This window comes from Larimichthys crocea, chromosome VI, assembly GCF_000972845.2.
Source record: "Larimichthys crocea isolate SSNF chromosome VI, L_crocea_2.0, whole genome shotgun sequence".
Classification (NCBI taxonomy): Eukaryota; Metazoa; Chordata; class Actinopteri; family Sciaenidae; genus Larimichthys; species Larimichthys crocea.
The window spans coordinates 22,622,304-22,650,066 of NC_040016.1; the positions used below are offsets into that span (position 1 = coordinate 22,622,304).

General features: G+C 45.9%; 3 protein-coding genes across 5 annotated transcripts in view; 2 read left to right on the forward strand and 1 right to left on the reverse strand.

The window, feature by feature from the left end:
* The window catches only part of mei4 (meiosis-specific, MEI4 homolog (S. cerevisiae)), a 61,409-nt gene extending 60,111 nt beyond the window's left edge, over positions 1-1,298 (forward strand). Inside the window, exon 5 of the mRNA XM_027279683.1 lies at positions 1,022-1,298. Coding sequence (XP_027135484.1) covers positions 1,022-1,051 — 30 coding nt within the window. The 3' untranslated portion in view covers positions 1,052-1,298. The remainder of the gene's footprint in view (positions 1-1,021) is intronic.
* Positions 1,299-5,179: 3,881 nt separating this feature from the next.
* Positions 5,180-11,539, forward strand: nt5e (5'-nucleotidase, ecto (CD73)). Its single transcript, XM_019275039.2, has 9 exons — positions 5,180-5,739; positions 7,216-7,438; positions 7,954-8,142; positions 9,280-9,477; positions 10,074-10,228; positions 10,310-10,421; positions 10,599-10,748; positions 10,918-11,118; positions 11,205-11,539. Exons 1-9 carry the CDS (start codon positions 5,389-5,391, stop codon positions 11,369-11,371), a joined length of 1,746 nt encoding a protein of 581 aa, XP_019130584.1. The 5' UTR covers positions 5,180-5,388; the 3' UTR covers positions 11,372-11,539.
* A 1,935-nt stretch (positions 11,540-13,474) lies between these two features.
* On the reverse strand, positions 13,475-26,118 carry LOC104928538 (sorting nexin-14). 3 transcript variants are annotated; one of them, XM_019275086.2, is made up of 30 exons: positions 25,871-26,118; positions 25,589-25,731; positions 24,417-24,537; positions 24,256-24,329; positions 24,083-24,161; positions 23,948-23,991; positions 23,774-23,861; positions 23,368-23,452; positions 23,037-23,193; positions 22,834-22,909; positions 21,580-21,624; positions 21,400-21,480; positions 20,022-20,136; positions 19,780-19,935; positions 19,545-19,669; positions 19,337-19,395; positions 17,829-17,855; positions 17,368-17,500; positions 17,113-17,299; positions 16,954-17,037; positions 16,768-16,868; positions 15,660-15,771; positions 14,961-15,001; positions 14,766-14,885; positions 14,568-14,691; positions 14,291-14,455; positions 14,091-14,186; positions 13,888-13,979; positions 13,749-13,805; positions 13,475-13,638 (listed from the first exon to the last, which is right to left on the reverse strand). In XM_019275086.2, exons 2-30 carry the CDS (start codon positions 25,714-25,716, stop codon positions 13,612-13,614), a joined length of 2,799 nt encoding a protein of 932 aa, XP_019130631.1. In that variant the 5' UTR covers positions 25,717-25,731; positions 25,871-26,118; the 3' UTR covers positions 13,475-13,611. The 3 variants fall into 3 exon arrangements, with proteins under 3 accessions (XP_019130631.1, XP_019130632.1, XP_019130633.1); XM_019275087.2 differs by having other exon boundaries at positions 25,589-26,118; XM_019275088.2 differs by lacking the exon at positions 17,829-17,855 and having other exon boundaries at positions 25,871-26,117.
* Positions 26,119-27,763: the final 1,645 nt, after the last annotated feature.

The window sequence follows — 27,763 nt, forward strand, 5'->3', positions numbered from 1 at the left end:
AACAACCTACAGGTGTCCTAAACGACCTACAGGTGAACTTAACGACCTACAGGTGTCCTAAACAATGTCCATAACGGCCTACAGGTGTCCTAAACAATGTCCATAACGACCTACAGGTGTCCTAAATGACCTACAGGTGAACCTAACGACCTACAGGTGAACTTAACGACCTACAGGTGACCTTAACAAACTCACAGATTACTTTAACGGTCCACAGATTATCTTTACATTTTACCATAATGACCCAGGTGACTTTAACAATGTGAACGTAACGGCCCACTGGCTGTAGGGGTAAATGTGCTTGTACCTCTCAAGGATCCCACAGAGGTGAATACCTGAGGAAGCCTCTTGGATGAGAGTCGAAACATCTCCAAGAAACTAAGCGAGTAAGTAATCGAGTAAGTGAGAGCAAGTAAAAATGAACCTTTAACAGCAGACTGCATTTCTTTCAGGTGAGGTCAGTGGGATCATCTCTGCTCTGCACTAGTTTTGTTGTTGTTTTGGTATCTGACCTGATGATGGCGCTAGACGGAACGTTGTGGGATCACAATGTCAGTATATACAGTCTTCTTTCATTGACCTAGGCTTGTTGTCTCTTACTCAGACTCTCTTTGTGTTTTAGTTCATTCCTTGCTGTCTGCTGCCCTCTAGTGCAGCAAGACGCTAAAAACTTTTAATGAGAGGGTGCATGGAGGGAAGTGACCACAAACCTGCTGCTCAGTCTGTCAGAGGAAGTGAGCTGCTGTGTGAGAGTTTGGTCAATGATTAAACTTTTTGTCCTCGAAGTTATTTTACTTTTCACATATTAACTTTGCCCACACATGACTAATCTATAGTAATGTGTGGTAATTTGTAATCCAGCCTCAGTGCAGTTAAACAGGTTCACTGGATGTTCCTGTGTCTGCTGTGAGAAGAAACTCATGTGTCTGTTTGTTTAGACGTTCAGAGATGAATCGTCCTGTTATTAACGAAGCGTTTCTCTGCTACATTGTACGCTCTGTGTTGATTCTCCCTCCTGCAGCATGCCACACATTCCTCTGGTTTCCAATGAGGGGAGTGTTGTTACGGAGCAGCCAGCTTTTCATCTTCTTAAGGAGAGGAGAACTAATCCTGCGTGTTGGTTACGTCAGCCGAGATGTGTCGAGCAGCAGCAGAGCGCCCACTCTGCACCCAGGAGGGTCGAGATCAAAGACGCCGCTGGTGTCAAGATGTGCTACAACATCTGTATTCTTGTGGAAAGTAGGCCACGTTTTCACTCCCACACAACACGCATGCATATATACTGTAACACGTAAGAAGCCGCATAAATTATTATTATATTTTACGTGTGAATCTCTGCTGGTTTTCTCTGTTTGGGTTCACTTAGATAAAACAAGAAGACGTCGCCATGGGTTCTGGGAAATTTTTATAAACCAGTTAGAAAATAAAGAAAAGTAAAGCTCCAGTTTTTCATTTCAGTTCAGGGAATTTCAGAGAAATGTAATATTCTGTCCCTGCTGATAACAAAACGTTGATGTACTGCAGCATATCGTCACCACATGAAAATGTTGACTTTGGACAAGCAAAGTGGAAAAGACCAGAACACTTTACACCTCAAACTGACCCACTGAGCTTCATTAGCTCTTATTTCCACCGCAGTCTTCCTCATTGAAGGTTTCCTGGTCTCAGTTTAAGCTTCTGTGGTTGTTGCACAGTAACGATGATGTATATGATGCAGGATGTTACAGCAGCACTACAGAGAATACTGGATGCTGTGTAGCTGCAGGCATCTGAATTTCCTCCAGATTACTTTTGTTTGGGGTTATTATCACCTGATCTCCTGATTCAGGCACCTCGACTCGAGTCCTGCCGATACAAGTACGGATCTATGAAATCTGTAAAATGTAAGAATGAGAATTTGGGTATTGACAGTAACGGTTACTCAGTTGCAATTAACTAACATCTTGAGAAATTGGCAACAAATTCTGCATTTTTCTACCAATCACAGCAGCAACAGTTCAAGCAACATGAGGTAGAAATTTGTTGTTTTTTTGCAACTTAGCGAGTGTAATCCCACTGTGGTAGATCTGGACATTTCTTATGTTTCACTAACAAGGACCACGCCCGTACAGATGGAGTTTGAACATGTTTATTACAAGTGACGTTCGGGAAGCGTGGGTGGTATGCTGGGGGAGGGTTTAGGGAAAGAGAGGGCTAGAGGGTTCGAGGGATGAAGGGATGGGGGTCGGAGGATGAGGGATGTTAGGGCGAGGGATGAAGGGAGGGAGGGACCATCGGCAGAGTGGTCCTGAGGTTGACCGGAGGAATCCTGGAAGGAACCTGGGGGGATGGAGACTCTGAGTGGGGGAACCGTCTCTTTGCGACTCTAGGATTAGAGCCCCTGGTTCCTGTGTGGGAATGGAGATGAGAAAAGGGGAGACAAAGCAAGAAAGAGGGTATGGGGGGGTGGGATGTGACAGCGGCGTCAAAGAAGGAGTGGAAGGAAGAGGGAGTGCTTAAGTACGTGGAGAACGGGAATTGAACGAGTACGAGGCGTGGCCCTTATTCCCGAACCCGGTTTATAAAAACCCCATTAAGAAACAAGCAAGCACAGTTATTGAAGTTTTATTTCCTGTCTGACATCAACCAAAAACCCTCGAGTATGTTTACTCATCACATTCAGTCCAACCAGTTGGTTTGGGGACTGCGTCATCATGAATATTGAATAGTTTATTGAGAGTTAAGACTACTTAAAACCAGGTTTAACTGTCTGAATGCTTCTTTAATCTCTGTCTGAAGGTTAGGTAGATGAGGCAGTTGTCGCAGCTACTGGTTGAGATTAAACTGTATCGAGCACTAAGAGCGTTGTCGGGCATCTTCTCTGTGGTCGTCCCCAAATGGTGGAATGACCAACGGCTACTAGAACAGCAACATCCCTTTCGACCTTTAAAAAACTTGTAAAAACCTTTCTGTTTCCAGAATGCTTCCCTGCCTAACAAAACTAACAACTACTCTGTGTCCTTTACACCTTTCTCAGCTTATGTCCTCCTCTGTAAGTCGCTTTGGATAAAAGCGTCTGCTAAATGTAATGTAATGTAATGTAATGCATACACCCTGAACCAGTCGAGCTTCTGGAGGAGGTGCAGCTGCTTTATCTTACGCCTCCAAGCAGTTTGGTTCAGCCGTGAGGTAAAGCACTTCAGACCGCTGAGTCATCCTGTCTGCACTCGTGTAGGATTTCCCATTTTCTCAAACAAAGCTCATGTCCTTGGTGTTGGCTAATAAACAACCAAATACCATGTGTGTTTGCAGCAGTGTGTCGGTTAATAAACAGTGTAACCAGAAAAGACTCGCCTGTTGTTGGAAACTGCTGGAAAAGTTAAAGGTGGTTAACCCCGAAGCCTCGTTAACAACCCTGTACTGCCTGCTGAGGTACCACCAATAAGATCGAGGGTGGAGGTACTAGCTGTCTTCAGAACAATCCAAACTCTTTCCCGTCTGTGTTGGACTTGGCCAAAGTTTTCAGTTCAGTTTCCAGAGGTTTGCTTGTTTTAGGTATTTAATACCTCTAGTTAGGGAGTTGAACTTCCTGTAAGCAGAACCAGACTGTACAGGTGTAATCACAGTGGTTCTGCTGTGGAAACCACAAGACACTCCTCAGTTTGTTTCCACAATGACGTTCAGTCGGGTTCGGCCATGTGTGGTTTGAACCTCAGAGCTGTGTGGGAGTGTTTAACGAGTGCTGGGTCACTTAAAGATCAGCTGGAGACGATTCAAACTCCCACTCAGGACAAATATCAAGATGATTTTCACTCGCAGTGTTGAGTTTGTTGTTAGGTTCTTGTACCAAACAGCAGAGGAGTCCTGCTGACTGATGGACCTGAACTCATCAGGGTGAAATAAATACAACTCCAAATGTCTCCTGGTTGTGTAAACTGACTTGTGTGTCCAACACATTAGCCCTGACGTGGAGGTAGACGTGAACTTGTTGGTGGATTTTGGTGGTTTTCGTTCATTTATCCTGAAACACTCTGTGTGGGCCGGGAGGATGCGGAGGCCAGCTTTGGTTCAGAAAATGGGTTTTAGTTCTTAGGAAAGAATAAACTGCATTACCAGAACTCTGTTCCTGCTCAACTTGTTTCAATTCTTCGAATCTTTGACTCTTTCTGTATCTCCAGGCTCTCGTTTTGGATCCTAAAAGAGGTCCAGATTTATGACTGTGGCGTTGACATGGACCTCTAATGTCAAACAACATCCATGCACAGAATAATGCCACAACTACAGATTTTCTTAGACAATTTCAAACACAAGACGAGGACTGCCAGGTTATAGAGAGTCCTGTACATGTGGCGTCCTGTTGTTGGTTTCAGATTTTGCAGCAGCAGTGACTCGATGTCGACATTCAGTTTTCTCCTTCAGCTGCTTCACTTGCTCTCTTTCATTATCAGGAGTCTGAAGTGTGCTGAGATACACGTGGGCTTTAAATAAACTTGTCTGGATATGAAGTGACGTGTCGGATAGCAGAGCTGAGTGACGATGAACATGAAGTGTTTGTTCAGGTGAATTAATGACAGAGTTTATTGAGGTGTGTCACTTTCTTTCCTTCAGGTCTGGACCCGTTACAGTGACGTCATCCAGCTGCTCTGCTGCTGTAAACTGTGCACGCAGAGTTAAACAAGTAGAGGCGTAATGACGCCGTGTTGGTTTTTTCTCTGCCCTTACATGGATGTTCTGTGCATGCTACAGGCGGGTTCACTGTGGTATTCTGAGGGTGTGAGGCTCTGCTGAGGTCAACCTCGTCTTGGTGGTCGGCACTGATTTTATGTTTGGGAGCCGATCATGGTCACCTCGACCTGAACCACGGTGACCTCACAATGCACAACAGAATTATACTGGGCATTAAATGCAAATCTCAAATGTAATCACTGAGATTCAAACGTGTCCCTGGTTCTGAAGTACACCAACATTTCATCAACACAACCTGAATGATCTTCAGTGATCTGAGACCATCAGGTAGATCCTCAGACCTTCATGACAGCCCATCCAGCTGTTGTTGAGATCAGCTTCAGGTGACTTTGTCTTTATTTGTTAAAGATGTCAAACGTCAAACAGCCTCCATCAGCTGCTTTTACTGCACAACTGAACAAGTTGAAGAAGAAAGAGGCGGATCATAGGAACCAAAATCCTCCTCCTCCTCCTCCTCCTCCTCCTCCTCCTCTTCATCCGCCTCCTCCTCACGCTCCGTCTCTCTCCTTCAGTCCGCTCAGCATGTAGTTTCTCCGGGCTCTTGTTTCATTCATGAGGATACCTAAGGAGCAGACAGAAGGAGGAGAGAAGAGACTCATGTGAGGGAGAACCGGCCCCGTCCTCGGCTTCCTCCTCCAGTGTTTGTGCGCGGATCGCGGAGAGATGGGAGCGGTGCGCCGGGAGAGGAGCGCTCTGCCGCGGCTCTGCCTCCTGCTCCACCTCCTGCTGGGCTCCACATCAGCGGCCTGGGACCTGGTTCTCCTGCACACCAACGACGTACACGCACGGGTGGAGGAGACCAGCAAACACTCGGGTAAATGCAGCAGCAGCAGCCGGGGCGGCTGCTTCGCCGGAGTTGCGCGCAGAGCCACGATGGTGGAGCGGATCCGCGCCTCCGAGCGCAACGTGCTGCTGCTGGACGCCGGAGACCAGTTCCAGGGGACCGTGTGGTTCAACTACTACAGAGGAGCCGAGGCTGCGCATTTCATGAACAAACTGCGCTACGATGCCATGGTAAGAGCCGCAGAGAGAGCTGGAGGTCTGCGCAGTGTTTTATTCTAATGATTATTAACACATTACTCATTTATTCCCAGCATGAGCTTATATAACACGTGATTATTGTAGCAGAACGTGTTTTATTATACATGAGTAAGAAAGTTTTCAAAAAGTCAAAGTGAAGATTCATCAGCAAAATATTTTCTTTATCAGGTATTAAAGTATTAATTTATAAACTCATCATGCTTCAGATGTAAAGTCTTAATGTGCATGGAAACTGTCAGATAATGGAGTTCAGTAAATTATATTATAATATAAATAAAAATAAAATATAAAATATTTACAGAGACTCAACAATTCACACCATGAGCAGAACCAGAACCAGATAATGAAATATAAAGAGTAATGTGTCATTTGATTCATATAATTACAACATTATTATATGACATACATTATTATAGCAGTTTTTGATGATGGCGACTCGAGTTAACAAACATCACTGAGATTAAAAAGAGTTCTGACGAATCCGACTGTGAAAGGTTGAATTTATCGATCCAGGTCTGAAGGCCTCATCCGGCTTTAATTAGCTTAATGGAAGTGACGGGCAGGGAAACATTTTAACGGATCAGCTCAGAGAGGCTTTTAGTGTTTGAGCCACAGTCAGAGAATTCATCTGAACCGTTAGCTGACGAGTTTCTGCCTCAGACAGGAGATGTTTCACAGTCTGACTCTGTCTCGGTCAAAACACCTCAAGGAAACGAACGAGGTCGTTAAATTTAGGTTGGATTGCGGGTAGACGTCTTTATATTGGGTGACGGGTTCACAGAGATTTCTCAGAAATCAGACGTTCACCCTGTTTAAGCAGAAGATAAAGTCGTGTGTCGTCGGCATAGAAACAAAACCGCTGGAAAGTTTGAGCTCGATTCAGTAGACTTTATATTCCTGAATGCTCTTTCATGCTTTTAGAAAGTTGTTGTACAAAGTCCTCTTTACAAAGAAATGTTATTTCCTATGAAGGTTTTAAAAAATGATGTTTTGTACGTGAAGAACAAAAACGCTGTACGATAACTGAGAGGACAGAAGACAAAGAGCCTCTGAGCGACGATTAAATAAGAATGAAAAGGAATCAGTTAAAGTTAAATCACCTGTAAGCTGCTGGATGCAAACATCCATCTCTATCTGTCTGAATCACTTCTGTTCGGTTTCCTGTCGCTGACCTAATTTACATTCTCACCGTGCAATCAGCCAAAGCAGAGCAGGGATTTCCACCACGGCACACGGGGAATGGAACATCTTCATGTTTTCAGATAAATCAAGTTGAGTCCTGTTGGTGATGGGACTTCATTCAAGCTGTACTGATTTTAGATCAGGTGTCACTCGTGGTTCCAAACATTATTAGAAGTTCCCTCTTTCTCAGTTTGTCATTCACTCCGAGAGGAACTCGGAGGAACTCGTCTTTGTTTAGTTCAGGACTTCCCTTTTTGTTTTTTTCAGGCTTTTGGAAATCATGAGTTCGACAACGGAGTGGACGGACTCATGAAACCCTTCATGCAGGAGATCAAGTGTCCGGTTCTCAGCGCCAACATCAAACCAGATCAAACTCTGGCCTCGACGTTCGGCAAATCGTACTTACCTTATAAGATACTGACTGTTGGCGGCGAGAGGGTCGGCGTGGTGGGATACACCTCGCAGGAAACTCCTGATCTGTCCAACTCTGGTGAGTCCATGGTTTCTCATGGTGTAAACACTCTGACTTTAGTTTGTGTGCACTGTACACTGTTTATGTGAAGTGAATGTTTGGGATGTTTTAGGAAACTCAACATGTACAAAGTTGTAGAAGTGGTTCAGAAGTGGTCGTCCACTAATGACACGATTGGTTGTTGAATCTCCACCTCCTGCCTCGGCATGTTAAAGCGTTGTTGGACAGAACACAAAGTTATTCAAGCAACCGTTTGTGATTCTTGGTGATTCTGTTGTTTTAATCATGTCAGTGCTCAGGCTGCAGGAAGTTTGAGCAGGCCGAGTCAAAGGTGACAGAAAGTCTTAACAACTGGTGGAAACGACGAAGACGAGGGGGAAGTGAGAAATCAGTCAGAAAGGTCGATAGGTTGGCAGTTGCTGTTGAAGTTAAGAAACATATTTTCAAACTAATGCAACAAATCAGAGCGTCAGAGTCTCAGGTCTGTCTGGACTTCTTTTCTTTCTCTCTTCTCTCACCTGTCCGTGTTTCAGGACCTCACCTGGACTTTGAGGACGAGGTGAGCTCGCTGCAGCTTCAGGTGGACAAACTGCAGACGCTGGGCGTCAACAAGATCATCGCTCTGGGTCACTCCGGCTTCACCGTGGATCGGCAGATCGCCAAGATGGTCCGTGGAGTTGATGTTGTCATCGGTGGACACACCAACACTTTCCTCTACACAGGTAGGACGGTGAGTGACACAAACAAAGAGATTCGGACCAATCGGTGTCCTCAGGGAACTACTGGCAGCTACGCTGTGAGGTACAGGCGTGGTTTAACATTGGGGGACGTCACGGAGACTACGTCCAGGTTTTAGACAGTCTGTGGGGACGTCACAGAGACTACGTCCAGGTTTTAGACAGTCTGTGACAGTCTCAGAGACTACGTTCCGGTTTTAGACAGTCTGTGGGGACGTCACGGAGACTACATCCAGGTTTTAGACAGTCTGCGGGGACGTCACAGAGACTACGTCCAGGTTTTAGACAGTCTGCGGGGACGTCACGGAGACTACGTCCAGGTTTTAGACAGTCTGCGGGGACGTCACGGAGACTACGTCCAGGTTTTTTTGACGTTGTCTTCCTGTCACACTGTTTGGATTTGACTGTGATGCATTCAAGACCTTCTGTAAAGTTCAGATTTGAGCTGTAACACTCACACACGGACAGAAAATGAGTCACTGAGGCTCTGAGAACTTTTCGTTTAATGACGGTATAATTAATCTCAGATGAGTTACTGGATTTAAAGTAATTTATTCGTAGCAGACCGCCTACCAGCTTTAGGGTGACCACAGGGGAGACTTCCTCTGAAATATTTCCCTCTGGCTCAAACAAGGAGAGACTGAAGGAAAATGACCTCAACGTTAAAAACAAACCTCGATCTCAGCAGGAAAAGTCACGCATGGAGTGCAGCTCAGTGAAGTGCCACAGTTTACCACACTAACGCTGTTTATGATTCGATCACGCCCAGAATCTGTTGTCCTCCAACAAGAGACACTGAGGAAAACTTAAAAATGTGACAGTCCTCAGTGACGGTCTGCAGCTATGAATCAATCCTCAGGGCACGATGTTCTAATGTTTAGGTGGGACTGAGCTGGAGCTTTGTTTGACACCAGTGAGAGGCCAGATTACAATAACTTCCAGATGTTTCGAGTGTTGATGGCTGCTACGTTCATGTTGCTATATGTCAGTGTTGTGTTAACTCGTCCTGTTCAGTCCAGTGTCGTCTTTGATTCTGGACGTAGTCTGGATGTTATTCAGGTTCTGGCTGTTTGACTTGTTTAAAAAGTTTCCCACAGATTTCGTCTCCTCTTTATCTTCCAGGCACACCTCCGTCCTCTGAAGTACCAGCCGGTCCGTATCCGTTCATGGTCCGTTCTCTGGATGGGCGTCAGGTTCCCGTCGTGCAGGCCTACGCCTTTGGAAAATACCTGGGTTATCTGAAGGTCACCTTTGATGACGCCGGGAATGTGATGAGGTCTACTGGAAACCCCATCCTGCTGGACAGCAGCATCCCACAGGGTAAAGACAGTTCCACCTTTCCTTTCTGAAGCCCTGCAGACATGAGATAACGTTTACTGATTAATAGATTCTTGTGTTGTGATGCTGCGTCCATGCCAGCATGTTTCTCTGTGTCAACGCTGCTGGAAACTTACAACACACAGTCGTGGCGTTACAACATCAGATCGACAGTGTTATGAAATATCTTTCTACACATCAGCCTAAATTCCAGGAATGAAAATGAACGCACAAACAAACATTCTCTGATTTCATTTATTTCAAGCGATGACAGCTCGACTCGGCCATCAGCTTCACTTTGTTCCAGAGAAAGTAAAACTGTTAAAGAATAAAGAATCAAAGCAGACGTGATTGATTTGAGAGAGCAGCAGCTCTTGAGGTACGATGACGGGAACGTCACGGTCTCGCCTCAGCGTCCGTGTCCGTGGTTGAATGTGTTTGGTAAACAGCGTATGGAGATCAGCAGGAACAGGAAGTCTCAGTTTAAACTGTGCTGGATGTTTACAGCAGGTGGTTTGGGTTTGTCTGACAAACATTTAGCACTGACTGATAATCAAGTCTCGCTAACTTTCTTACCTCCTACCGAACGTCTGGTCCAGATCCAACCTTTCTTGCCGATGTGGAGGAGTGGAAAAAGAACTTGGCAAACTACTCGGCTCAGGTTGTGGGAGAGACTCTGGTCTTCCTGAACGGGACGGCTGAAGAGTGTCGATTTCGGGAATGCAACCTGGGAAACCTGATCTGTGACGCCATGGTGAGTCTTTAACTCCGAACACTTTGTCAAATCTCGTCGTTTGAAAGGTGAAAGCAGGATGTTCTCGTCTCCGTCATTCAGGTCAACAACAACATCAGATTCTCAGACGAGGAGGAGGAGTGGAACCACGTCGGCGCCGCCATCTACAACGGAGGAGGAGTCCGCACGTCTATCGACGAGCACACCAGAAACGGTGCGTCGCTGATTTCCGTTAAAATAAAATAAAAAGCAGAGCGGCGTTTAACATTCAGCAATAAATCTGAAGCAACATGCAATAAAAACGCAATCAACGACTCCTTTTGGGAGTCGTTGATTGCGTTTTTATTGCGTGTTGCTTCATGAAACGAGTTGTTGACGTGACGTCTTGCAGGTTCGATCACCATGGAGGACCTGCTTTCCGTCCTACCTTTCGGAGGAACCTTTGACCTGGCACAGATGAAGGGCTCCACGCTGAGGAAAGCCTTCGAACACTCGGTGAAACGATACGGCCAAAGCACCGGAGAGTTCCTCCAAGTGTCAGGTATCTTTGTTTTATATATCCTCCATCTGTAGATTTATATCGTCGTATATGTGGAAGGAAGTCGGTGAACACAACGTGCATAAAAGTTGCCTGATCAACATTGTCCATCTTTAAATCAAGTAAAGTTCGATGTTTGGTCCTTGATCGACGATGTTTCCGTGTCCGGCAGGACTCCACGTAGAGTACGACCTCTCCAGACCTCCGGGCCGTCGCGTGAAGAGCCTCAGCATCCTCTGCACGAAATGTCGAGTTCCTCAGTACGAACCCGTCGAGGACGAGGCGGTCTACACGGTGGTGCTGCCGTCCTACATCATGACGGGTGGAGACGGATTCTCCATGCTCAAAAACGAGACGCTCAAACACAACAGTGGTGAGTTCGGACGTTCAGGCGAGTCAGTGTTCTGCCACCGAGCGGAGACAAGAGTTTTCATTTCACTTTTTTATGTTCCCTTCCAGGTGATTTAGACATTTCAGTCGTGTCCAAGTACATCACGCAAAGGCAGAAGATTTATACGTCTGTTGAAGGACGCATCAAGATCTACAACTCAGCCTGTGGACAAACTGCTTCGCTGGTTTTACTGGTTTCACTGGGACTTCTGTGGACTCTGTGTGGGAGCATGTAAGGCCGATGGAAACCAGGCGACATGTGAACTTGAAGAAATGACTGAAAATATGATCTGACTTTTTAATTTTTCTACTTTTAAAGACGCTCTGTGGTTTAGTTTCCGACTTTTAAAAGAATTTTGGTGTAAAAACTGACAATAAATAAATCTCTTAGTGACAAAACTAAACCTCTGACTTCCTGAGACCAAACACGAACAAACAAACATGCAGACGATCTGAAACTTTGTTTGGAGGTAAAACTGGAAACCTCTCACTGCAGCCGGTTAAAGTCGAGGCGCGAAGTGTGATGGGTGTTTATAACAGACAGTCTGGATATTAAAACAACATTACGCTCGAGGTCATGCTGAAATGTTTTCTGGGTTTTCCGGCTCTGTGATTTACAGAGTTTATGATGGACAGTGAAGTAAACTGCTGACAGCTGTAGCTGCTGTTAGCTCATGTTAGCTCAGTCTGTTAGCTGTTGTTAGCTCAGTCTGTTAGCTCATGTTAGCACATGTTAGCTCAGTCTGTTAGCTGCTGTTAGCTCATGTTAGCTCAGTTTGTTAGCTGCTGTTAGCTCAGTCTGTTAGCTGCTGTTAGCTCAGTTTGTAGCTGCTGTTAGCTCATGTTAGCTCAGTCTGTTAGCTGCTGTTAGCTCATGTTAGCTCAGTCTGTTAGCTGCTGTTAGCTCATGTTAGCTCAGTCTGTTAGCTGCTGTTAGCTCATGTTAGCTCAGTCTGTTAGCTGCTGTTAGCTCATGTTAGCTCAGTCTGTAGCTGCTGTTAGCTCATGTTAGCTCAGTCTGTTAGCTGCTGTTAGCTCATGTTAGCTCAGTCTGTTAGCTGCTGTTAGCTCATGTTAGCTCAGTCTGTTAGCTGCTGTTAGCTCATGTTAGCTCAGTCTGTTAGCTGCTGTTAGCTCATGTTAGCTCAGTTTGTTAGCTGCTGTTAGCTCCTGTTAGCTCAGTTTGTTAGCTTGGCGGTGAGCTCAGAGCGACGGGTACCCTGAGCTCTGAGTGTTTGTACCAACAGGCGTTATGGACGACCAGGAAGAAGAAGAGGAGGTAACCAGGCTCAGCAGCTTCTATGGACATGATGGCAGAGGAGAAGAGAGTGAAGAGGACGCTGACGGAGGAAGCTAAGAAGAGAAAAGGAGAGAGTGAGCGAGCAAGAAGCCGCCGGACGAGAGTAAATGTGGGACTGACTTTTAGTGGTTGGTGAGAGCTTGGTGAAATAAAAGGCTGAAAGACAGACGCCGAGCTGGGCTGACTGCTGCTGGACTAGGCAGTGATATCAGCTGCTGCTGGGTCTGGTTCTGGTTCTGGGGTGACTGCTGCTGGACTAGTCAGTGATATCAGCTGCTGCTGCAGGTTCTGGTTCTGGTTCTGGGCTGACTGCTGCTGTTGGTAAAGTTGCAGCGGTCTCTTCGGCCTGTTTTGTGGTCCAGAACTCCTCCTCGGTCGAACAAGGCCTCCTCTGTGTGACAGATCTCCTGAACAACGCTCGCTGTCTGCACAAGAACTCCTCGAGTCAGTTCACTGAGCGTCACACAGCTGGCACCGGCCTGACGGCACGAGCTGCCAAAGAAAAACAACCTTATTAAGAGTCAGTGGAAAGTGTTGCACTCAGTGACACAGTCCTCTGAGTCACAGGGAGCTTTATTTCAAGGTTTATGGTAATATTTAGTTATTCGGAGTTTCCAGGACGGCCTGGACTTTGTTTGACTCTGAGGAATGTGATTTCAACATTTACTGTAACGGCTCGGGCTCGTCTTATCCTTTCACTTTCACTGGACGACAGATCATACAGAAACAAACCAGATGAGGCAGTTACTGTCTCTGTGTCCGGACATTTCCAGGAATGAAGACAGTGTCCATCGTTAAGCATCCTCTACAGACGGAAATCAATCATCACTTTGTAAAGTTCACTTCAAAGATTTGTTCTTCGGTTCTTACAAACAAATTCAACATTTTTTTTCAAGATTAAACAAACATCGAGATCATCGATGCCGTCGTTGGACGTCGTTATTCGACCTGAACGAACGCTCGCTGCTCGTTTTGAATGTTCTTCTTCTTCTTCGGTGAAACTCTTGCGAATATATGAAAGAACCGACAGAGTCTCGTGTAGCGGGTCAATAAATATATATCTTTTATTAGTGCATTCATAAACATTGGAATGTGAAGGTTCTCCAGAGGTTTGGAAACAGTTAGAGAATATTGCACTTCCAGGATCAGGATGTGGTCGATGATTCAGTGTTTGGTTCATGTGATGATCGCGTCCTTCACGCCCTGAAGACCACAAACATCAATCATCGTCATCATCATCATCATCATCATCATCATCGTCATCGTCATCGTGAATCAGCAGATACTCTGATCGTCTTAAAGACTCTCGTTACCTTGGTGAGTTCAGGAAACAGTTCCTGCACGGCGACGTCCAGCAACACGTACGTCATCTGAAGACACCGAACAAAGACTGTTGAAGACCGTTAAGACTGCTTAAGACTGTGTTTGATGTGTCGTCGTTGCCGTGGTTACCTGCTTGTTGAGCAGAGGCTGCTGGAGTCCGTCAAACAGGAAGCGGATCCCTTCGTACTTCGCCTCCTCGCCGATACATTTCCCCACGAAGTCTGAAAACAACAGAAACGTTTCTGAGACGTTGTGCCGACGTTTAAAGAACTTTCGGAGAAACATCACAGACGCCTCATCGCTTCATTTAGACGATGAGCAGACGGTCTGACCTGGTAGATACTTCATCATCTCCTCGAACGTCTGCTTGGCTCGGCTCTGTTTGTCCTCGACGGTTCGCTCCTCACAGCTCTCACAGAAAACGGCGTCTGCAGGAGAAGATCACTAAATCACACTCTGACATGTTCGCATGGATTTATTTATTCATTATTCAAACACGCAGACGTTAAACTGTGAAAACTCTTCGTCAGACCTCGGAGCTGCGTGATGAGCGACACCATGTGGTGCTCCTGGAGGATCTGCTCCAGCTTCAGCTGCATGTACTGATCCATGTAGGCCTCGAACGAGCTCTTCAGCACGATCCTCCCCGCAGCCAGGACGTGGTGGAGCCAGTCCGAGATGCGGAACACCGTCCGACCTGACAGACGGAGACAGACGGACTGAAGTGGATCACGTTGTTCTCGTCTTCACGTTAAACAGAAGTAACGTGTTGCAGTGAAGTCTGAGCAAACCGCCGTGGTCTCACTTACCGACGAACATCATGCAGTCGTACATGCCGTCCACAGAGATCTTCTCCATGAAGTAGTTGTGGTTGTGTTTCCTCTCCAGACTCTCGCTCAGGTTGGCGTTGTTCTTGAAGAGGTCGCTGAAGAGCTGCAGGTCAAACAGTTACGTTAGCGTGACACAGACAGGAAACACTCTCTGCCGTCTGAGCGGCGTCCGCTCACCTTCTTGTTGTTCTCTGCAGATGGGCTGAGGATGGTCAGCTCGGGTCGGCTCGGTTTGGGTTTGGGCGCCTCGCAGGAGTTGAAGAAGGACTGGATGAACGGCTCCAGGTTCTGTCCTTTCTGGAAACAGTTGAGGGTTTAATGAGGCTGCAGCTCTTAGCTGAGCATAAAAACACCACAGTGCCGCACACTGACCTCTTTGATGAGCTTCCCCGGGACCGACTTGAAGATTTTTCCTGGAAAACAAAAACTTGAAATTCAGATTTCACGTGAAGTTAAAAGTTTGAGTCAGTGTGAGGAGCGTTCACGTCCGTCCACAGACGTTTAAAGACGGAGGTCAGAGGTCAGAGTCGGTGTTTCGTACTAGAGCTGCCACGATTAGTCACGATTATGTCGACGAACAAAATCGTCGACAACTAATTTAGTAGTTGACGCATCGTTTTTTTTTTTTTTTACTTTGCTTTTCCCTCGAAACTGCGGCTGCAGCTTCCACTGTCGCGTCTGCCTTCCTGTCACACTTTCCCCGCAACTTCTGCGCAGTCTGCCCGGGGGATTCAACTCGGGTCAGGGACGGCCGCACGGTGCGGGAGGATCCCCTCGTGGGAACTCTCCCCGGCGCTGCCTGGCCCCCGCCGGGCGCATTTCCTTCACGGCGATGTGCCGCGACCGGCTCTGGGTCGGCTTGGAAAGGATCGAGGGCGCGAGACCTCGCCACTTCCCAGGGCCGTGGACTCTCATTAAAGGGTTAATGAGCTATCATCTTAACGGTTTTTATTTTCAGTTAGCTCATACTTCAAGCTGAAAGCTGATGATCTGATCAGCTGCATGTTTTACAGTCAATGTACGTATGATTGATCGACTATCAAAATAATCGTTTGTGGCCCTATTTCGTACCCAGGTTGACGTCGGGCAGCATCCTGTCCAGGAACTGAGACTCCATGCTGTACGGAGACAGGAAGTCAGCAAGCAGCTGACTGTTACTGAGCTCTGGATGCTGCAGGAGTCTCTGCACACACACACACACACACACACACACACACACACACACACACACACACACACACACACAGAAATTAATACCATCAGCATTTAATAACTAACTACATTCAGCTTCATGATGTATAAAGATCAAGAAAAATAAAAAATATATTTAAAGAAATACACAAATATATTAAAAATATAAAAATTCTAAAAACATTAACACACAGTTTGACTATTTTAACCTCAGGATGTTTTGTCAGTGTAGGTGACTGTTATATTATAAAATGAACTGTGGTGTTCCCCAAGGCTCCGTTTTAGGACCTCCTCTTTTTAACCTCTATGCTGCCGCTTGGGGACGTCCTCAGGAGACACGGCATTCATTTCCATCGCTGTGCTGATGACACACAGCTTTACATCGTCTCCTGATGACGATCCTCCTATAACTGTATTTTAGACGTAAAACTATGGAAGGCAGAGAATTGTTTTACAGCTCAACCAGGACGAAAGTTTGAATTATCGGTAGAGACATTAATGCAGCTTTTATTACTGGTAACGCTCGACTTTCTGGTCTACCTGACAGTTATTACAAAGTTCAGCTGCTCGTGTGTTGACGAAGACCAGAAAGAGAGCACACATTAGAACCGATTCAGAGATTCTTTTACTGGTTTATAATCTCTTAATGGTCTCAGTCCAGCCTGTTTATCTGACTTATGAACCTCGAGGGCCCTCAGGTCCCCGGTGAGGCGTCATGTTCTCACTGTGGAACGACCTGAAGACCTGAGAATGTTTTTAAGACTTTTCTTTTTAATTTGGCTTTAAAATATTTTTCTACTCATGCATTTAACTGTTTGATATTTATTTGTCTATTACTATTAATACTTTTTATTTATTTTTCATCTTTTTATCTATAATTACTTATTATTATTTATTATTACTGTTATTATTTTATTTTATTATTTTATATATTTCATTTCTGCCTGACGATGATGAGATGACGCTTTGGATTGACGACGTTTCATACCTGTAAATATTCCTCGAACTCTTCTCGTTTAGACGCCAGGAACTCGTAATTCTTTGGTCCGATGATTCTCTTGGAGGGAAGCTGAGCGTCGGCGAACGTGCCTGGAAACAAACGAACGTTATAACGAGTCAGAAACCTGTGATGACTTCACGTCTCGTCAGAGTTTCTGCAGGTGAGCGGCGTTACCGTGGAACTCCGTGAGTTTGGACTCGAGGACGTAAAACTCCAGATATCGTCTGTAGATCGACCACCTCTCCGGTTCATGACCGACTGAAACAGAAATACAGAATCACGTGATGCTCAACCTGACGTCATGACGGCGCTCTGAGGTCAGAGGTCGCTCACCTTCCTTCCTGTCGTTGCGCTCCACGTCGATGCAGAACACGGGGATCTTCTCTCTCTTGACCTCGTCGTCGTAGCTGTCGATGTACGGGATGGTGATGCTCCACGCCGACAGGTTCCTCAGGGTGCCCGGCGTGCTGGCCGGCTCGGCGGGGGAGTCGTCCTCCATCACGACGGTCGCCTCCTCCACCTGTGGGAGGAGCAGAGGGTGAAACACGAGCTTCACGTGGAACTCCGGGTTTCAAACACGCGACTCACCAGGTCGTCGTCGAAGTCGCCCATGGCGCTCGGCGGCAGCATGGCGCCCTCCATCGTCGTGCTCTTGAACACGCCTTTGATTTTGCTGCCGATCCTGCTGATCCCGAACGACTCGCCTCGCTTCGACATGATCCTGTGAACACACACACACACACACACACTGAGTTAATGCTGCATGAACACACACACACACACACACTGAGTTAATGCTACACACACACACACGCACACACACAGACTCGTCACATGACGTCCGTGTTCATGCAGCGACACACTCGTCACCGTTTCCATGCACACACACACATCACATCACATCACGCCGTCACACACGTGAACAGACACGAAGCCGAGCCGTCGCTCGTGCAGGAGGTGCGTTTGTTTTGTTCACAGCCGCAGCCTTCAGCGGATAAACTCCACCTGCATGCAGCAGACTGAGAGCTCAGGTGAACATGCTGACTCACCTGTTGTCCTCCAGACTGAAGCTGTTTCTGGAATCACACACACACACACACACACACACACACACACACACACACAGCTGGACTAAATTAATCTAATCACACACCTGGAGTTGTAAAGTTAGAAACTTTCCATGGGAATAAACCGGGAATTTGCAAAACTGGACGTTGGCCCTTTAACAGGAAACTTAAATATATTTCAGCATCATCTTGACTAAAACAAACAGATTTCCTGCAGGTACACTTGAATATCTGCTCGTCCTCAGTCACATGCTCACAGCACACTGCTTCCTGCAGGGCTACTGAGGCCACGCCCCCTACCTGCACAGGTGATCTCTGTACCTGGACCACACTTGACCCCTAAAACACACAGCATGCAGAACGGCTGCGTACTCCGCCGTCCGCCAACTCCACATGATCCGTTTGTGATGCGCTCAGGTGCGTCTCCGCCGGCAACCGAGCGTCACGAGAACGCACGAGATCTCGTGAATTCACGCATAATCGCGTGATATTTCCAGCTGTAGTCTCTCTGACTCCTGCGATGACATTCCACGCCGCATCTTTTTTCTGGTGTCCTTATAAAAAGGATGTGAGGTGTCATCAATGGTTACACCTGAAAACCCCTCACCTGTTGACTTCAGGTCGGCCCCGCCCATTATGACGTGTTCTTGAAATGAAACTCGATCCGCGGTGAACACGGAGTATTTTATTTTGAAAACCAACTAGGGTTTTATTTTGTATTTTGTAGCTGATTTCCTTCCCCTCACGGTCTGCTCTGTGCTGAGTTTATGCTCCGTGCTCCGGCGTCCGTGAACAACAGAAGCTCTGTGTGTGTTGCGGAGGGCTGCCGGACGCCGCAGTCGAGCCGGATCGGCTCCGTCGCCGTGGTGGAGCTGATCCACGCGCAGTGTGTTTTAGGCTTTAGAGTCCAGAGCACAGAGACTGTTGAAGACACATTTGAGTCTGTGGACTACACAATATCGTTCAATAAAATACTTCAAACTTGAATTTAAGATTGGGAGTTCTGGGATTATTCCAAACCGGAAACTTTCCATGGGAATTTATGTGAATGAACTGGGGTAATTTAAACAAACTGTTTTATATCCACATGTAAATATAAACCAGTTTATTTCTATAAATTCCCATGGAAAGTTTCCAAATTAGAAACCCTACTTAGAAATAAATCTGTTGAAATGTTTTTCAATTGTTTAGATTTATGTTTGGATATGACACGCTTTGTTTAAATTCACATGGAGTTCTTGATTTACGGAAACTTTCCGCCCCTCTGCAGCCCCGGGGGTCGGTTTAGTCTTGTACCTGTGAAGGTTCTGTCTGTGAGGAAAGTTCGATCAGAGGAAACCGGACACGGTCGTGGATCCACGATGAGATCTGAGACGTCTTCACGGGTCTCCAGACGAGTCCAGTTTCCTCTGATCAAACTCTCGACTCGTCGGTTTGTTCGTCTTCCGGTCACTCAAACATTAAAGATGAATGAATCAGATTAAACAGACCTGTTGATCTTGTTGTTCCTGGCTGGAGACTCGGCTCCTCTCAGCAGATGTCTGAAGTACTGAACACACACACACACACACACACACACACACAGAGGACACACACACACACACACAGAGGACACACACACACAGAGGACACACACTTCATTACAGCTGGACTTTAGGATGTTGTAAACATGACGGTGCAGATGTGAGTGTGAGTTACTTCGTCGCTGTGGCAGAACATCGGGGTGAAGACTCTCTCCAGCAGAGACAGGACGTGTTCGTACGCCTCGAACAGACAATGCATCGTCTGCAGCTTCACCACGCCGCCGTACGGACCTGTAGCGACTGAGACAGACACGACGACACGTTACACTGCTGTGATGTCACAGAGCACCAGGGTGCACCGTGATCCACACTACAATTCCCATGATGCAACGAGTGCAGCGTGCTCTTACTGTTCCTGATCTCCTCCACGATGAACTTGTCGAAGCTGATCTTGTCGATGCTCTCGTCCAGGCAGTACGTCTCGTAGATGTGCAGCACCTCGCCGTGCAGACGCTGCAGCTCGGCGTCGCTCAGGTCCGGGCTCAGGATCTTATCGTTGAACTCCTCTGAAGGACACGGACGCAACGGAGACGTCATGAGCGACACACAGAGACAGAGTGATGACAGCATGAGCTCGACTTCATGTTCTCACCCACGGTGAGGCAGAACTGCAGCACGTGCACGGCGCCCTCCTGCTTCAGGAAGTTCATGAAGCGGAACAGGAGGTCCTGCTGCTCCCTGATCTCCTTCAGCTCCAACTTCAAGACCTGCACCACCAGAAGGAGACGTTAAGGAGTCATCACCAGAACAGGAGACGTTAAGGAGGAGACGTTAAGGAGTCATTACTAGGACATGAGACGTTAAGGAGTCATCACTAGGACAGGAGACGTTAAGGAGACGCTAAGGAGTCATCACTAGGACAGGAGATGTTAAGGAGACGTTAAGGAGGAGACGTTAAGGAGACGTTAAGGAGTCATCACTAGGACAGGAGACGTTAAGGAGTCATCACTAGGACAGGAGACGTTAAGGAGTCATCACTAGGACAGGAGACGTTAAGGAGTCATCACTAGGACAGGAGACGTTAAGGAGTCATCACTAGGACAGGAGACGTTAAGGAGTCATCACTAGGACAGGAGACGTTAAGGAGTCATCACTAGGACAGGAGACGTTAAGGAGTCATCACTAGGACAGGAGACGTTAAGGAGTCATCACTAGGACAGGAGACGTTAAGGAGTCATCACTAGGACAGGAGACGTTAAGGAGTCATCACTAGGACAGGAGACGTTAAGGAGTCATCACTAGGACAGGAGACGTTAAGGAGTCATCACTAGGACAGGAGACGTTAAGGAGTCATCACTAGGACAGGAGACGTTAAGGAGTCATCACTAGGACAGGAGACGTTAAGGAGTCATCACTAGGACAGGAGACGTTAAGGAGTCATCACTAGGACAGGAGACGTTAAGGAGTCATCACTAGGACAGGAGACGTTAAGGAGTCATCACTAGGACAGGAGACGTTAAGGAGTCATCACTAGGACAGGAGACGTTAAGGAGTCATCACTAGGACAGGAGACGTTAAGGAGTCATCACTAGGACAGGAGACGTTAAGGAGTCATCACTAGGACAGGAGACGTTAAGGAGTCATCACTAGGACAGGAGACGTTAAGGAGTCATCACTAGGACAGGAGACGTTAAGGAGTCATCACTAGGACAGGAGACGTTAAGGAGTCATCACTAGGACAGGAGACGTTAAGGAGTCATCACTAGGACAGGAGACGTTAAGGAGTCATCACTAGGACAGGAGACGTTAAGGAGTCATCACTAGGACAGGAGACGTTAAGGAGTCATCACTAGGACAGGAGACGTTAAGGAGTCATCACTAGGACAGGAGACGTTAAGGAGGAGATGTTAAGGAGTCATCACTAGGACAGGAGACGTTAAGGAGTCATCACTAGGACAGGAGGCGTTTATGAAGACGATGGACAGAAAACAGAGACATGAAGACAAACTGTCTGTCTCTCAGTGACTCACAGACGGCTTCTTGTTGCTGACGTCGGCATATTTCTGTAGAAATGGAACCAGGACAGACGGAGGATCGACGGCCGGCTCAGGCTGCAGAGACACAAGACGGACACGTAAAGACACGAGGACACATGAGGACACACGTTTGAGTTTATCTGACTGATGTGTGTCATGTGTGAGTTCACTTACTGGAGTGTCGTCAACATATATGAGCACCATGAGGTTCACAGTATCCTGAAAAACAAAGACACGACGTTACGTGAACGTTCTCATCACGTTTTCATGTTTCATCATCACGTCCTGGATTATTCATTCAAACGTTCAAACACGTCCTGAGGGACATGTCCCTTTATTAATGTTTTACTGAGGCTGGCAGGGTGAGGTAACGTTCAGGTTAATGTGTGAATGGATTCCAGAACAGAATGAGACAGAGAGGAGACGTTTAGATCAGGGACATGCTGAAGAAAACGTTTAGATGCAAATAGTCTGTTAACAACTAGCAGGGGTTGAGACAGCCCATTAAAAAATGTATAAGAACAGTTAGAGCTCCTCGAGGAGCCTTTTCTCTGCGACCCCTTTAGTGTGTTGCACTGTGAAACGCTCCTTCTTGTACAAGAATAATTAGAGTTGTCACGATACTAAAATGAGTAATCACGATACTATACCAGACAAAGTATCGCGGTTCCGGGTATTATCGCGATACTGCAGCCTTTTTATTATTATTATTATTTTTATAAACTGCAATGTATTTGTACAAGTTAGTTTGAAACAACGACGTTTGTTTTTTAAGCAAAATTAGTGTTGCCACTGACGAAGACGCCACGGCAGACTCGCTGCTCGGGCCCGGTGCTTCTGCCATGGTGAGTGTGTTGTCTCGTGTCTGGGCGAGACAGAACTTTAGCTTGTTGTTTGTTTTGAAGCGAGTTTCTATCGGAGCGGAGCAGAAACACACGAACAGCCAATCAGCTAACAGACGGGCGGACACAGCGTGTGGAAACAGCCTATCATATCCCCGGACGTCACCAGTAACAGGCAAACAGCCAATCATTCAGCAGCTGTGTAGTTCGGTTGTGGTTCCATGCTGGTTTGTTTACAAAGGAGTAGCATGCAGTGAGAAGCCGGGAGGAGAGCAGAGGCGGAGACTGGCACCGGTAGTATAGTAATGCACGGTAGGACCGTCGTGTAAAATTTCTAGTATAGTAGCGACGGTTATGATTTGGCACCGCGGGGTACCGTGTATACCGTGGGTATCGTGCAACTCTAAGAATAAAATCCGATCTTCCTTATTCAAGGGTTTTAAATTCCCGTAACGTCGACCATCAACACTGGTCAGCGCTGATGAAACGCCTCGTCTCTCTTAATGCCGACATGACGATGCAGTCGACGTTTGTTTCCTCGTGTTCGAACGTTGTTTGATGAAAACAGGAGCGATGCTGTACTCACGGGGTCGGCCACGAAGTCCATCGTCGGTAACATGACGGATCCGGCCATCACCTCCCTGAGCAGCAGAGCCAGAGACCTGCACACACACACACACACACACACACACACACACACACACACACACACACACACACACACACGAAGTCAGTGATGATCCCGTCCAGATGTTACACATCTCTGTGTGTGTGTGTGTGTGTGTTGACCTGCAGTCCGTGGCTTTGGGCGGCATGACGTAGGGGAACAGCATCTCCGTCAGCTTCCTCAGGTAGAGCAGCTCGTCTTTGCGGCTGCGCAGAGCGATGTGAAGGTCGGCGCCGTACTCGTCCAGAGCCGCCTGCTGCAACGCCTCCGAGTTCTTCACTGCACACACACACACAGGAAGACACGGGACTTTACAGGGTGTCCCTGAACGCAGCGAAGGTCAGCTGACACTCAGGAGGTCACGACACACTTATGCTGATCAAATCAATGATCGACATGTGACACAGTTCATGTCTGCAGAGGTCATGTGACACAGTCGGCTCCTTTTCAGACCTTTGTCTCGAGCCTTCGCGATGACCTCGATGTGCTTCATCGCAGCTTTCATCACTTTGCCTGCAAACAGGGCGGGAACGTCGATCTGTGGAGACAGACAGAGAAACAATAGAGTTCACGTAGCGAGAGAGCGTGATCTGAAACGTTCAGCTGATGAACGATGAAGTCACTGTGTTACAGATGAACACATTTCAGAGTTTCTGAGCTCAAACTGAAGCAGACGTGACGCCGAGAGTAAAATCTGATTCATTAAAATCAATCTGAGGAACGTCGTTAGTCGTTTTCGCCCTGAGCTGACGTCTGCAGACTTTTATTTTGGAAAACAAACAAAGTTCAGATTCATCTGCTCGTCTTAAACGACGAATAATCTGTAACGATCGGCGATGAAATGATCGTTAGTCGTCACCTTCTGAGCGCGGCGGACGAGCACCGAGGCGAAGAACCTGAAGGTCATCCTGAGCTCATCGACGCACGCCTCGTCGTCTGTGATGTCCCTGAAAACCAGAGGAGGACGTTAAAGACGTCCTGACAGCAGCACCGCGTGTTTGTAACACGATGAAAGCTCTGCAGGACGGCTCACCTGTACCACGGGTACACAAAGTTCTCCAGAACCAACTCGAACACCTGAAAGACGAAGAACGCAGCAGACGACAAGACAAGACATTAAAAACACTTTTAATCTGAAGTTTAACCGTCCGCGTGTGTCGTGGCTGACCTCGGCGATCGAAGCGTCCACGTTTGAATGAACCTTCAGGTCCAGCCATGGCTGGTAGTTCTCCAGCAGCAGAGTCGGCCTGAAAACAATGAAAACATTATTTATTAATATCAAATAAAAACAGTTTATGATCAGTGAATGAATCTGAGACAGAGTGAGCAGCAGTGACGTACCGGTGACGTTTGCACTTCACCTTCCCGCAGACGGCACAGCTGTGCCCGAGAGGAAACAGCTCCTGCTCCTGACGCTGCAACCGCAAGCAAGTTACCAACACATATGTAACGTATATGTAACGTATATGTAACGTATGTTCACATGACGCTGTGTGACTGACTTTGTTTCTCGGCTTCACGCTGAAGAAGATGTTCGGGAGGAGGGTGTCCGGTCCGATGGAGCAGTAGAACGTGATGACACCGGCCAGGAAGGACCAGAACACCATCAGGATGTGGATGTACCTGCAGAGAGGACGTCACCTGATCACAGAGGCTGCTGGGTAATGAAGTTCTTACATTTTACTGAGCTTGAAAAGATTCTCAGAGATTCTGGACCTGACGTCCGATTTCATTTTTCCATGATTCAGGGCTGTGATGATCTTTACAATAATATAATCTATATTTATATTTTGTATTGCAGTTACTCTGTCTTTTTAGTCCAGAATCTGTGGCTGGTACCAGTCATCTTAACATAGCACTGTGCTGTGTGTGGTGTTTTAGTGACTTTAACTTTAGTGACAGTCATTATTATTTATTGTTGACGAAGCTGAAGGTTTAAATTTGCCCGGTCGTCTATTGTCAGAACCTGAAGGAACTACCACGTAATTTATTAAATTAGTAATCTGATTACAGCTCCGTTAAGCTCTGGCACAGTTCTGTTTTTATGCTGTTCTATTTAAAATGTCTTAATAAATAAACATGCTGGTGTCGGGTATCGAACCCTCTGAATATAAAGCTCCACAATAACAAACATGCAGTTATTAAACTTTAGATTGTGTCAGTTTTTGATTAACATTAAACTAAACCTGGAGTTTATCTGATCTCATGTCAGTCTCAGTCTTAGACTCAGTCTTAGACTCAGACTCAGTCTTAGTCTCAGACTTAGTCTCAGTCTTAGTCTTAGTCTCAGTCTTAGACTCAGTCTTAGTCTCAGACTCAGTCTTAGTCTCAGTCAGACTCAGTCTTAGTCTCAGTCTTAGACTCAGTCTTAGTCTCAGTCTTAGACTCAGTCTTAGACTCAGTCTTAGTCTCAGTCTTAGTCTTAGACTCAGTCTTAGTCTCAGTCTTAGACTCAGTCTTAGACTCAGTCTTAGACTCAGTCTTAGTCTCAGACAGTCTTAGTCTCAGACTCAGTCTTAGTCTCAGACTCAGTCTTAGACTCAGTCTCAGTCTTAGACTCAGTCTTAGTCTCAGTCTTAGTCTTAGTCTCAGACTCATCCTGTCACATGATCCTCCAGGCCCGGATCGTGTGACCCCTCCTGGCCGCTCAGGGCTCGCTGTCCTCGGGCTTCACCTGTTGAGCAGCACGGTCATGGAGAGCATGGAGAGCAGCACGCAGCAGAACAGCGGGTACTGGCGGCCCGCTTCCCGCAGGGCGTCGAGCCTCAGCGCCCGCCTCACACACCGGAGCACCCCCGCCATGCTGCGAACCGGAACCTGCCGACACGAACACGGTTAACGACGCCGACGACGTCACGGCAGGAAACCCGCCACAGCTCGGATTAAAGTGACGTCACACATTAAACTTTAAACTGGGTCAGCTAAGCTAACGGAGCTAACGTCGGTTCAAACTTACACGGTGACCAAACTAACCGGAGCACCGCCTCGTACACTCAAACACATCCCGTCCGCACGGCTCGGTCCGCGGGCTGTCGGACAGACTAGTCCCGGTTAACGTGACTCGGTCCTCGGGCTGTCGGACAGACTAGTCCCGGTTAACGTGACTCGGTCCTCGGGCTCGTTCGGTTCACTTCATGTCGCAGACTGACTTCATGACGGAATGCGGCTAATCCGGACACGGCGGGTTGCCAGGTCCGACAGAAACACGTAAAGAGGACGGACGGTTCACACACACACACACACACACACACACACACACACACACACTTTAATGAGACTCTACAACAAACAATGACACGTTCATTACAACTTAATTAATTGTAATTGCAGCTCATTTATAAACAAACTTTGATTTTTAAATTGAAAATATTCAGTTTAGTTCTATTCATTTTTATTCAATCACAGCCCGCGGTCAGCTTCATGTTTATAATATATTATTTATAACCTGCTGGATCGTCAGATACTGTCTGACTGTTTGTGTTTTATTGTTGACATGATGAAGCATCAGAACTGCTGCTGTTATATATCTGTGTAACATATATGTACACATGTATGTATATGTTATTATATATCTGTATAATATATATGTACACGTGTATGTATATGCTATTATATATCTGTATAACATATATATACACGTGTACGTATATGTTATTATATATCTGCATAACATATATATACACGTGTACGTATATGTTATTATATATCTGCATAACATATACATACACGTGTACGTATATGTTATTATATATCTGCATAACATATATATACACGTGTACGTAATGTTATTATATCTCAGTAACATATATAATACCACGTGTACGATAGGTTATTATATATCTGCATAACATATACACACGTGTACGTATAGTTATTAAATATCTGTAACATACATATAAACACGAGCGGTATATGTTTTATATATCGTGATAACATATATACACGTGTACGTATATGTGTTATTAACTGCAATAACATATATATACAAGGTGTATGTATTGTTTTAATATCTGTAATAACATATATAACACGTGTACGTAGGTTATAATATCTGTATAACATAATAACACGTGTACGATATGTTATTATATATCTGTATAACATATATATAGCACGTAGTATCATATATTGTTATTATATATCTGTATAACAATTATAATACACATGTTAACGTATAAGTTATGAATATATGATAGTATAACAATATATATACACGTGTACACGTAATTGTTATTAATATATCTGCATAACAAATACAACAACGTGTACGTATATGTTATTATATATCTGCATAACATATACATACACGTGTACGTATATGTGTATTATATATCTGCATAAACATATATAACACTGTGACGTATATGTTATTATATATCTGCATAACATATAATACAGTGTACGTATGTTTTAATACTATACATCGTGTACGTATATGTTATTATATATCTGATAACATATAATTACACGTGTACGTATAGTTATTATATATCTCGCATAACATATATATACACGTGTATGTATATGTTATTATATATCTGTAACATATATATACACGTGTACATATGTGTATTAATATCTGTATAACATATATTACACGTGTACGTATATGTTTTATAACTGTATACAATATATACACGTGTACGTATATGTTTATTAGGAGGGGGGGGGGGGGTACTGCTTGGAAAAATGGGGAGGGAGATGGATGTATATATCTGTATAACACTATAGATAGACAACTGGATGTATATGTTATATATCTCTGCCGATTTTGTTGCGAGAGAGCGCAACCGTGTTGAACTGAAAACGTTCACAGATTTTATACACCATAATATCAGTGTTGAAATGA